Source organism: Loxodonta africana, chromosome 2 (assembly GCF_030014295.1).
Source record: "Loxodonta africana isolate mLoxAfr1 chromosome 2, mLoxAfr1.hap2, whole genome shotgun sequence".
In the NCBI taxonomy this organism is placed as follows: domain Eukaryota; kingdom Metazoa; phylum Chordata; class Mammalia; order Proboscidea; family Elephantidae; genus Loxodonta; species Loxodonta africana.
In genome coordinates this window covers 42581486-42595036 of record NC_087343.1, presented here as the reverse complement: position 1 = coordinate 42595036, position 13551 = coordinate 42581486, and the positions used below count along the sequence as shown (strand labels likewise).

General features: G+C 39.4%; 1 protein-coding gene across 1 annotated transcript in view; it reads left to right on the top strand.

The window, feature by feature from the left end:
- Positions 1 to 13551, top strand: part of CPLANE1 (ciliogenesis and planar polarity effector complex subunit 1) — a 175812-nt gene that overhangs the window by 57018 nt on the left and 105243 nt on the right. Inside the window, exons 30-31 of the mRNA XM_064271392.1 lie at positions 10480 to 10562; positions 11270 to 11349. Coding sequence (XP_064127462.1) covers positions 10480 to 10562; positions 11270 to 11349 — 163 coding nt within the window. The remainder of the gene's footprint in view (positions 1 to 10479; positions 10563 to 11269; positions 11350 to 13551) is intronic.

The window sequence follows — 13551 nt, the reverse complement described above, 5'->3', positions numbered from 1 at the left end:
TCAGTCTGTATCCTGAGCAAATAACCCGAGAAGCTGGACTAGATGAAGAAGAACGCGACGTCAGGATTAGTGTATGTCTCATTAATAACCTCGGATATGCAGATGACACAATCTTACTTTTCGAAAGTGGAGAGGACTTGAAGCACTTACTGAGGAAGGTGAAAGACTGCAGCCTCCTATGTGGTTTATACCTCAACGTAAAGAAAACAGAAATCCTCACAACTGGACCAATAAGCAACATCATGTTAAATGGAGAGACTATTGAGGTTTTCAAGGATTTCTTTTTACTTGGATCCACAATTAACACTCATAGAAGTAGCTGTCAAATCAAACAACATATTGCGTTGGGCAAAACAGTTGCGAAAGACATGTTTGAAGTATTAAAAAGCAAAGATGTTACGTTGAGAACTAAGGTGCACCTGACCCAGTCTATGGTATTTTCATTAGCCTCCTATGCATGCAAAAGCTGGATAGTGAATAAGGAAGACCAAAGAGGAATTGATGCGTTCGAATTATGGTGTTGGCAAAGAATATTGAGTATACCATGGGCTGCCAGAAGAATGAACAAATATGTTCTGTAAAAAGTGTGGCCAGAATGCTCCTTAGAAGGGATGATGGTGAGACTTTGTCTCATGTACTTCGGACGCGTGATCAGGAGGGACCAGTCCCTGGAGAGGGACATCATGTTTGGTAAAGTAGAGAGTCAGAGAAAAAGAGGAAGAAAGACGCAAGGTGGGGCAATGTGGCATAGTCAGACGCTTCCAGCGATCCCTCTTACAACAAAGACCCCAAAAAACAAATGAAACAGTTTATGACAACCTAGGAGCCCTGAACATCAAAGGCAAAGTTCGAAAACGGACTGGGTGGTGGGGTGTAGGGGAGAGATGGTTCAGAAGCGGAGAGGAGTTGCTGGACCTCAATCGCTGGAAATCCTCAGGCACCATTCCCTGGAGTGACCATAGTGGGGCTGGCAGTAGCGTTCAGGACCCAGTTTCTTCAGAGAGAGACAACGAGCAGCATCAACCTACTCACACCTTCGGAACCAGAGAAGAACGGTGCTCTCGGCAAAAGCTAAGTACTTCCATTTATTTTACTGTGCCCCCAGCCCCCAAGCCAGCTTCAGTGGCTGTTTATTTCCCTGGACCTGAGATAGGCCGCACTGTGCGCCCTGAGCCATTCTCCTGGCCTTGAAAAAGGAATAAATTCACAACAGGGGGAAAAGATAATCTGTCACCTCCACTACCTTGGGAGTTCAGGACAGACACGGCTCCTGTCCTGGCATAAATGGTCCATGGTCTCTGAATACCTTTCACTCCTGCATGTATCTGTGTGGGCCCCTTTCTGGAGAATAGACCCTTGTTGGCAGAGTACAACTGTTTCAGCTGTGGGATGGAGAGGTGGGTGTTTGATGTTCGATGTGGTTTTGCCTATTACACAGGGTCCTCACCTACCCACATCAGGGGCCTAAGGACTGGTGGCACCACCTACATCACATAGCTACTCCTGGCAGGGATCCAAGGATAAGTGGTACCTCCCATTTCTTACAATTAAAAGCACTGTGTGCCCATGGTCCATTTGCAGAACTAGCCCACCTGTGCGCTCTAAGGAACAGGGGCATGCTTTCCTCATAGACACTAGGGAGACAGTTGTCAGCCCCCTGCCTTGTTCAGAGCATGACCCCCTGCTGCAACTAGATACCTGTACCTACATCAGTCACCCCTGCCCCTCTAAGACTGTAGGACACACACACACTTGATGACCAACTACCCAGACACCTGAGCTGAAGCGATACAAGAAAAATGAATGGACTCCTAGGCTCATATATCTGATAACAGCTCTAGCCATCTGGTGACAGGACGTTAGAGCTTCAAAGGCAAAAATAATCAAGCTAGCTCACTCGAGCAGCCTATTTGGCCATATCAAAACAAAACAAAGCAAGAAGCTCAGATACAGTAAACAAACATAAACTAATACAATAACTTATAGATGGCTCAGAGACAACAGTCAATATCAAATCACATAAAGAAGCAGACCATGATCGCTTCAACAAGTTCTCAGAACAAAGAATCAAGGGATCTTCTGGATGAAGGTGACTTCCTGGTATTACCAGATGCAGAATACAACAGATTAACATACAGAACTCTTCAAGACTTTAGGAAGGAGATCAGGCAAAACACAGAACAAGCCAAGGAACACACAGATAGAGCAGTTGAAGAAATTAAAAAGGTTATTCAAGACCATAATGAAAAATTTAATAAGCTGCAAGAATCCATAGACAGCAATCAGAAATTCAGAGGATTAACAACAAAATCACAGAATTAGACAACTAAATAGAAAGTCAGAGAAGCAGAATTGAGGAAGTGGAAGGCAGAATTAGTGAGACTAAAGATAAAACGCTTGGCACCAATATATTCGAAGAACAATCAGATAAAACAATTGAAAAAAATGAAGAAACCCTAAGAATCGTGTGGGAATCTATCAAGTGAAGCTACCTACAAGCGGTGAGAGTACCAGAACAGGGAGGGATAACAGAAAATACGGAGAGAATTGTTGAAGATTTGTTGGCAGAAAACTTCCCTGATACCATGAAAGATGGGAAGATGTCTATCCACGATGTTCATCGAACTCCATAAAAGGTAGATTCTAAAAGAAAGTCACCAAAACATATTATAATCAAAGTTGCCAAAACCAAAGATAAAGAATTTTAAGAGCAGCTACAGATAAACAAAAAGTCACCTACAAAGGGGAGTCAGTAAGAATAAGCTTGGGTATTCAGGAGAAACCATGCAGGAAGAAGGCAATGGGATGACTTATATAAAAAATTGAGGGGAAAAAAATTGCCAGCCAAGAATCATATGTCCAGCAAAACTGTCTCTCAAATATGAAGGTGAAACTAGGACATTTCCAGATAAACAGAAGTTTAGGGAATTCGTAAAAACGAAACCAAAAACTACAAGAAATACTAAAAGGAGTTATCTCATTAGAAAATGAATAATATCAGATATCAACCCAAGACTAGAACACAGGACGGAGTAACCAGATGTTAACCCAGACAGGAAAGCACAAAAACAAATCAAGATAAAAAATGCTCAAATCAGAGAAACAGTGCTGTCATTATGTAAAAGAAGACAACAATAAAACAATAAAGAGGGACTAAGAAATGTAATCATATATCTTTCATATGGAAAGGAAGTCAAGGCGATATAAAGAAATAAAAACTAGGTTTAAACTTAGAAAAATAGGAGTAAATAGTAAGGTAACCACAAAGAAGACTAAGAATCCTACTCATCAAAATAAAATACAAGAAAAAAATAAAGACTCAGCTGAAACAAAATCAACAACGAATAAGTGGAAAAGACAATATACAAAGATAAACTAAGCATAAAAAAATTAAGTGGGAAAAAGGAGCTGTTAATAACACACAAAAAAGGACATCAAAATGACAATGGTAAACTCATACCTGTCCATAATTATGCTGAATGTAAATGGCCTAGATGCGCCAATAAAGAGACAGAGAGTGGCAGAATGGATAAAAAGAGACGACCCGACTATATGCTGCCTACAAGAAATAACACCTTAGACTTAAAGACACAAACAAACTAAAACTCAAAGGATGGAAAAAAATATATCAAGCAAACAACAATTAGAAAAGATCAGGAGTAAGCAATATTAATTTCTGACAAAATAGACTTTAAAGTTAAATCTACCACAAAGGATAAGGAAGGACAGTATACAACGATTAAAGGGACAGTATACCAGAAGGATATGACCATATTAAATATTTATGCACCCAATGACAGGGCTGCAAGATACATAAAACAAACTCTAACAGCATTGAAAAGTGAGATAGCACCACAATAATACTGGAGAATTCAACACACCACTTTGGGTGAAAGACAGAACATCTACAAAGAAGCAAAATAAAGACACGGAAGATCTAAATGTCACAATCAACCAACCTGACCTCATAGATATACAGAACACCCCACCCAACAGCAGCCAAGCATACTTTCTTTTCTAGTGCACATGGAACACTCTCTTGAATAGACCACATTTTAGGTAATAAAAGAAGCCTTAGCAGAATCCAAAATGTCGAAATATTACAAAGTGTCTTTTCTGATTGTAAGGCCATAAAAGTAGAAATCAACAACAGAAAAAGCAGGGAAAAGAAATTAAAAACTTGGAAACTGAACAATACCCTGATCAGAAATGACTGGGTTATGGAAGACATTATGGATGGAATAAAGAAATTCATAGAATCCAATGAGGATGAAAACATTTCCTATCAGAACCTTTGGTACACAGTAAAAGCAGTGCTCAGAGGTCAATTTATATCAATAAATGCACACATTCAAAAAGAAGAAAGGGAACTAGATGGTGCCTGGCTACAACCAATGACTACCCTGACAGGGAACACAACAGAGAACCCTGAGGGAGCAGGACAGCAGTGGGATGCAGACCCCAAAGTCTCATAAAAAGTCCAGGCTTAATGGTCTGACTGAGACTGGAAGGACCCTGGTGGTCATGGCCCCCAGGCCTTCTGTTGGCCCAGGACAGGAACCATTCCCAAAGCCAACTCTTCAGACGGGGATTGGACTGGACAGTGGGTTGGAGAAGGATGCTGGTGAGGAGTGAGCTTCTTGAATCAGGTGGACACTTGAGACTATGTTGGTATCTCCTGCCTGGAGGGGAAATGAGAGGGTAGAGGGGGTTAGAAGCTGGCAAAATGGACACGAAAGGAGAGAGTGGAGGGAGGGAGTGGGCTGTCTAATTAGAGGAAGAGCAATTGGGAGTATGTAGCAAGGCGTATGTAAGTTTTTGTGTGAGAGACTGACTTGATTTGTAAACTTTCACGTAAAGCATAATAAAAACTAAAAAAAAAAAAAGGCCAAAATCAAAGAATTATCCCTACAGCTTCAATAAATAGAGAGCTACAAAAGAAACCCTCAGGCACCAGAAGAAAGCAAATAATAAAAATTAGAGCAGAATTAAATGAAATATAGAACAGAAAAAAAAAATTGAAAGTTAACAAGACCAAAAGCTGGTTCCTTGAAAAAATTAACAAAATTGATAAAGCACTGGCCAAACTGACAAAAGAAAAACGGGAGAGGAAGCAAATAACCCGAATAAGAAATGAGACGGGCAGTGTCACAACAGACCCAGCCGAAATTGAAAGAATCATATCAGACTACTACCAAAAATTGTACTCTAACAAATTTGAAAACCTAGAAGAAATGGATGAATTTCTAGAAACACACTACCTGTCTAACACAAACAGAGGTTGAACAACTTAATACACCCATAACAAAAGAAGAGATTGAAAAGGTAATTAAAAACTCCCAACAAAAAAAAAGCCCTGGCCTGGATGGCTGCACTGGAGAGTTCTACCAAACTTACGGAGAAGAGTTAACACCACTACTACTAAAAGTATTTCAGAGCATAGAAAAGGATGGAATGAATACTCCCAAACTCATTCTATGAAGCCAGCATATCCCTGATACCAAAACCAGGTAAAGACATCACAAAAAAAGAAGATTACAGACCTATATGCCTCATCAACTTAGATGCAAAATTCCTCAACAAAATCCTAGCCAGTAGAATTCAACAACATATCAAAAAAATAATTCACCATGACCAAGTGGGATTCATACTAGGTACGCAGGGATCGTTCGACATTAGAAAAACAATTAAAGTAATTTATCATATAAATATAGGGTCACTATGAGTCGGAATCGAATTGAGGGCAATGGGTTTTTTTGGTTTATCCATATAAATAAAACAAAAGACAAGAACCACATTATCTTATCGATTGATGCAGAAAAGGCATTTGACAAAGTTCAACACCCATTCATGATAAAAAAAACTCTCAGCAAAATAGGAATAGAGGAAAATTCCTCAACATAATAAAGGGCATTTATACAATGCCAACAGCCAACATCATCCCAAATGGAATCTGAAAGCATTCCTCTTGAAAATGAGAACCAGGCAAGGATGCCCTTTATCACCACTCTTATTCAGCATTGTGCTAGAGGTCCTAGCCAGGGTAATTAGACTAGATAAAGAAATAGAGGGCATCCAGATTATTAAGGAAGAAGTAAAAGTATCCCTATGTGCAGATGACATGATCTTATGTACAGAAAACCAAAAGGAATCCTCAAGAAAACTACTGAAACTAATAGAAGAGTTCAGCGAAATGTCAGGATACAAGATAAACATACAAAAATCAGTTGAATTCCTCTACACCAAGAAAATATCTGGGAGGAAATCACTAAATTAATACTATTTACAGTAGCTTAGGAATAAAATAAAGAAGATAAAATACTTAGGAATAAATCTTACCAGAGACGTAAAAGACCCATACAAAGAAAACTACAAGACACTACTGCAAGATACCAAAAGAGACCTATGTAAGTGGAAAAACGTATCTTGCTCATGGGTAGGAAGACTTAACATTGTAAAAATTTCTATTCTACCAAAAGCAATCTGTAGGTACAATGCAATTCTGATCCAGATTCTAATGGCATTTTTTAATGAGATGGAGAAACAAATCACCAGCTTCATATGGAAGGGAAAGAGGCCCCGGATAAGTAAAGCATTACTGAAAAAGAAGAACAAAGTGGGAGGCCTCACGCTACCTGATTTTAGAACCTATTATACTGCCACGGTAGTCAGAACAGCCTGGTACTGGTACAACAACAGATACATAGACCAATGGAACAGAATTGAGAATCCAGACATAAATGCATCCACATATGAGCAGTTGATGTTTGACAAAGGCCCAAAGTCAGTTAAATGGGGAAAAGACGTCTCTTGAACAAATGGTGTTGGCATAACTGGATATCTATCTGCAAAAAAATGAAACAAGACCCATACCTCACACCGTGAACAAAAACTAACACAAAATGGATCAAAGACCTAAATATAAAATCTAAGACGATAAAGATTATGGAAGAAAAATAGGAACAATGCTAGGAGCCCTAATGCATGGCATAAACAGTATACAAAACATTACTTAACAATGCAGAAACACCAGAAGAGAAACTAGATAACTGGGAGCTCCTAAAAATCAAACACCTATGCTCATCCAAAGACTTCACTAAAAGAGTGAAAAGATTACCTACAGACTGGGAAAAAGTTTTTAGCTATGACGTTTCCGATCAGCATCTTGTCTCTTAAATCTACATGATACTGCAAAAACACAACTACAAAAAGACAACTATTTAAAAATGGGAAAAGGACATGAACAGGTACTTCACTAAAGATGACATTCAGGTAGCTAACAGATACTTGAGGAAATGCTCACGATCATTCACCATTAACCTGTTGCCATAGAGGTGATTCCAACTCATAGCGACCCTATAGAACAGAGTAGAACTGCCCCATAGAGTTTCCAAGGAGTGTCTGGTGGATTTGAACTGCTGACCATTTGGTTAGCAGCCGTAGCACTTAACCACTATGCCATTAGAGAAATGCAAATCAAAACTACAATGAGATTCTATTTCACTCCAACAAGGCTGGCATTAACCCAAAAAATACAAAATAATAAATATCGAAGGGGTTGTGGAGAGACTGGAACACTTATACACTGCTGGTGGGAACGTAAAATGTTGTAACCACTTTGCAAATCGATTTGGCGCTTCCTTCAAAAATAGAACTACCATATGATCCAGCAATCCTGTTGTTGTTGCTAGGTGCCGTCGAGTCAGTTCCGACCCATAGTGACCCTATGCACAACAGAACGAAACACTGCCCCGTTCTGCACCATCCTCACAATTGTTGTTATGCACAAGCCCATTGTTGCAGCCACTGTGTCAATCCACCTCATTGAGGGTCTTCATCTTTTCCGCTGACCCTGTACTTTGCCAAGCATGATGTCCTTCTCCAGAGGCTGATCCCTCCTGACAACATGTCCAAAGTTTGTAAGACGCAGTCTCGCCATCCTTGCCTTTAAGGAGCATTCTGGTTGTACTTCTTCCAAGACAGATTTATTCGTTCTTCTGGCAGTCCATGGTATATTCGATATTCTTCGCCAACACCACAATTCAAAGGCATCAATTCTTCTTTCGGTCTTCTTTATTCATTGTCCAGCTCTCACATGCATATGATGCGATTGAAAATATCATGGCTTGGGTCAGATGCACCTTAGCCTTCAAGGTGACATTTTTGCTCTTCAACACTTTAAAGAGGTCCTTTGCAGCAGATTTACCTAATGCAATGCATCTTTTGATTTCTCGACTGCTGCTTCCGTTGCTGTTGATTGTGGATCCAAGTAAAATGAAACCCTTGACAACTTCAACCTTTTCTCCATTTATCATGATGTTACTCTTTGGTCCAGTTGTGAGGATTTTTGTTTTATTTATGTTGAGGTGTAATCGATACTGAAGGCTGTGGTCTTTGATCGTCTTTAGTAAGTGCTTGAAGTCCTCTTCACTTTCAGCAAGCAAGGTTGTGTCATCTGCATAATGGAGGTCATTAATGAGTCTTCCTCCAATCCTGATGCCCCGTTCTTCTTCATATAGTCCAGCTTCTCGTATTATTTGCTCAGCATACAGATTGAATAGGTATGGTGAAGAATATAACCCTGGTGCACACCTTTCCTGACTTTCAACCAATCAGTATCCCCTTGTTCTGTCCGAACAATTGCCTCTTGATCTATGTAAAGGTTCCTCATGAACAATCCTACTCCTCGGAATATATCCTAGAGAAATAAGAGCCTTTTCACGAACAGATATATGCACACCCACATTCACTGCAGCACTGTTTACAATAGCAAAAAGATGGAAGAGAACAAGGTGCCCCTCAACAGATGAATGGATAAATAAATTATGGTATATTTACAAAGTGGAATACTACATATCAATGAAGAACAATGATGAATCTGTGATATATTTTATAACATGGAGAAATCTAGCAGGCATTATGCTGAGTGAAATTAGGTAGTTGCAAAAGGACAAATGTATGAGACTACTATTATAAGAACTCGAGAAATAGTTTAAATAGCGAAGAAAACATTCTTTGATGGTTACGAGAGTAGGAGGGGGAGGGGTATTAACTAATTAGATGGTAGACACGAACTATTTTAGGTGAAGGGTAAGACAACACACAATACAGGAGAGGTCAACACAACTGAATTAAACCAAAAGCAAAGAAGTTTCCTGAATAAACCGAATGCTTCAAAGGCGAGCGTAGCAGCAGCAGGGTTTTGGGGGCTATGGTTTCAGCGGACATCTAGGTCAATTGACATAATAAAATCTATTTAGAAAACATTCTGCATCCCACTTTGGAGAGTGGTGTCTGGGGTCTTAAACGCTAGCAAGTGGCCATCTAAGATGCATCCATTGTTCGCAGCCCCTCTGGAGCAAAGGAGGATGAAGAACAGCAAAGACACAAGTTAATTATGAGCCCAAGAGACAGAAAGTGCAACATAAACCAGAGACTATATCAGCCTGAGACCAAAAGAAGTAGATGGTGCCCAGCTACAAACAATGACTGCCCTGACAGGGAGCACAGCAGAGAACCCCTGAGGTAGCAGGAAAGCAGTAGGATGCAGACCTCAAATTCTTGTGAAAAGATTGGACTTAATGGTCTGACTGAGACTAGAACGACCCTGGAGGTCATGGTCCCCAGACCTTCTGTTAGCCTAAGACAGGAACCATTCCCAAAGCCAACTCTTCAGACAGGGATTGGATGGGACCATAGGACAGAAAATGATACTGGTCAAGCATGAACTTCTTGTATCAAGTAGACACATGAGACTATGTGGGTAGCTCCTGTCTGGAGGGGAGATGAGAAGGCAGAGGGGGACAGAGGCTGGCTGAATGGAGACAGAAATAGATCGCGGAGAGAAGGAGTATGCTGTCTCATTGGAGGAGAGCAACTAGGAGTATATATATAACAAGGTGTACATTGATTTTTGTATGAAAGACTGACTTGGTTTGTAAACTTTCGCTTAAAGCACAATGAAAATTAAAAAAAAAAAAAAAAAGGAAGACCTTTGTTGGTCTAGATTGACACAGTAGCTGCAACCGTGAGCTCTAGCGTAGCAATGATTGTGTGGATGGCGCAGGAGTGGGCAGTGTTTCTTCTGTTGTACAAAAGGTCTCTATGAGTCAGATCAGACCTGACGGCACCTGAAAACAACAAGGTGTTTTACAATCATTGAGCCTCTTGCCTTACGTATGTAATTACTATAGGTCTCTTCATTTTTGTGAACCAACTCCATGAAACTCCTGTAAGTCTTCCTTAAAACAGGAACTCTTAAGGTACAGAAACCGAGCTTTACAGAGTTATACACACCGATTTGAGGCTTCTCAGGGCTCATCTGTGATTCGCCTGATGAAGAGGGGATAGTGTTTCTAAAAATATTTTTGTTAGAAGGATAGAAAATATTTCTTTTGTAATTTTCCTTGAACCTTCTAAAAAGTCAATAGATTAATTTTCATGTGGTCAGTTTTCTGTTTCTCTTGTGTTTCCTTATAGAAAGCACCAATGAATCCATTGAAATCCCCCAAAATCCCAGTATTGCTATTTGCATGCAGACTTTACCACAATGTTCAGAAGAAGTAAGTCAATCATTAGTGGATGAAATTATTCAGCTTTTGTCTAGTATTTAAATTATCCTTAAGTGTTTTAATTACTGTTACTCAATACATCATGTTATGTCTTAAAAGTGGACTGTGGATTGTAGAATATAACCATGCTATGCAGCAATTGTCTTTCACTAAAACTTTACTCTTGGCAAGATGTCTAATGATTTAAGGCAAATAAATTTCATTTCATAGACCACTTTAGTAAGTTAACCTAAACAAGAGTTGTGAAAGTGTCATTTATTCATAAAGTATAATTCAGCCAATTGTGTGCACTTTTTATACATATATCCGTTTTTATGTACTATTAGTGTTTTCAGAACTCTGACTATACAGTGAATTTGCAGGTAGGACATAGCCATTTCTAATTACTGAAAAAATTGTTTAAAAAGGATTAGTTTTTCCTAGTTTATAGTTGTTTTGTTGTAGTAATGAGTATGTATAATTTACAGTGTATTAGTTTACTAATATCATCTTGTCTTTGTACTTTCATATGCTGAATGAATGATGATGGGCCAAAGGCAATTCATACAATATAAGGATCTTGTCAGAACAGGACTGGGAGTACAGTTTAATGTTTGATGTTATTCTAGATGATGTGAAATATGAAACTCAAAATATGTGAGACAGTAATACATATTTTTTCCACTGTTTTCTTTTTCGGGTACTATTAATTTTAACAGCATTCCACGGGAGAGGTTCGGTGTTCGAGAGAAGAACCACTGGAGACATGTATAGAGAAAAACTCAACTGGGCAGAAAAGGTAAGGAGGAAAACAGTATGGAAATGATTATAACTGGATCGTTCACCTCGCTGAAGCTTTCAGCTCTTTTTGTAATTTACAATATATATTTAATGGTCTGATTGTGTTTCTAATGAAGTTGTAACTTCAATTTATAGCAGTGGTGTAAATGATTTAATGGGTTGCTATGAGTCAGATCTGACCTGTTGATCAAGAAGACAGTTGAGTATTATAATAGTATGCACAAAGACCTAGAGTTAGAAAACCAAAAGAGAAGAACACACTTGGCATTTCTCAAGCTGAAAGAACTGAAAAAAAAAAAAAAATTCAAGCCTTTAGTTGCAATATTGATGGATTCTATGGGGAAAATATTAAATGACACAGGAAGCATCAAAAGAAGATGGAAGGAATACACACAGTCACTGTACGAAAAAGAATTGGTGGATTTCAACCATTTGAGGAGGTAGCTTGTGATCAACAACTGATGGTATTGAAGGAAGAAGTCCAAGCTGCATTGAAGGCATTGTTGAAGAACAAGGCTATGGGAATTGACAGAATACCAATTGAGATGTTTCGGCAGACGGATGCAGCACTGGAAGTGCTCACTTGTCTATGCCAAGAAATTTGCAGGACAGCTGCCTGGCACCAGACTAGAAGAGATCCATATTTATACCCATTTCCAAGAGAAGTGATCCAACCAAATGCAGAAAGTATTGAACAATATCATTAATATCACACACAAGTAAAATTTTGCAGAAGATTATTTAAAAGCAGTGTAGCAGTATATCGACAAGGAACTGCCAGAAATTCAAGTTGGATTCAGAAGAGAACATGGGACCAAGGATATCATCGCTGATGTCAGATGGATCCTGGCTGCAAGCACAGGATACCAGAATGATTTTTATCTGTGTTTCATTGACTATGCAAAGGCATTCGACTGTGTGGATCATGGGAAAGTATGGATAACAATTGCGAGGAATGGGAATTCTAGAACACTTGATTGTGCTCATCAGGAACTTGTACATGGATCAGGAAGCAGTTCAAATAGAACAAGGGAATACTGTATGGTTTAAAGTCAGGAAAGGTGTGCATTAGGGTTTTATCCTTTTACCCTATCTATTCAGTCTGTATGCTGAGCAAATAATACGAGAAGCTGGACTATATGAAGAAGTACTGGGGCATCAGGTTTGGAAGAGGACTCATTAACAACCTGCGTTGTGCAGATGACACAACCTTGCTTGCTGATTGTGAAGAGCACTTGAAGCCTTACTGGTGAAGATCAAAGTCCACAGCCTTCAATATGTATTACATCTCAACGTAAAACAAAAATCCTTACAACTGGACCAATGAGGAACATCTTGATAAACAGGGAAAAGATTGAAGTTGTCAAGGATTTCATTGTACTTGGATCCACAATCAACAGCCATGGAAGCAGCCAGCAGTCAAGAAATCAAAAGACACATCGCATTGGGCAAATGTGCAAAAGACCTCTTTGAAGTGTTGAAAAGCAAAAATGTCACCTTGAAGACTAAGGTGAGCCTGACCCAAGCATTGGTGTTTTTAGTTGCCTCCTTTTTTATGCATGTGAAAGCTGGATGATGAATAGGGAGGAGCAAAGAAGAATTGAAGCCTCTGAATTGTGATGCTGGAGAAGAATATTGAATGTACCATGGACTGCTGAAAGAACAGGCAGATATGCCCTGGAATAACTATGACCGGCATGCTCCTTAGAAGCAAGAATGGTGAGAGTACATCTCACATACTTTGAACATGTTATCAGGAGGGATCAGTTCCTGGAGAAGGACCTCATGCTTCGTAGAGAGTCAGTGAAAAAGAGGAAGACTCTCAACAAGATGGATTGACACAGTGGCTGCAACAATGGACTTAAGCATAACAATGATTGTGCGGATGGTACAGGACAGGGCCGTGTTTTATTCTCTTGTACGTAGGTTCACTATGAGCTGGGTCCAACTTGATGACATCTAACAACAACAACAATAAAACGCCTTTTATTCTCCCATCCCTTTCAGCCTTATCAAAATAAGTACGGCTTTAAATAGAACAAGGTTTATTCAGCTGCTAATTAGGGAACCACCTTTCCATTTTTACTGAATCAAATTAAGAACAGTTATGAGTCATTATGCAGCCTTTCGCTCACAGTCTTGCAGTTTGATTACTGCGCACTTTCAGTTAGGACTATGATGTGAGCGTACTCTGCAAGCC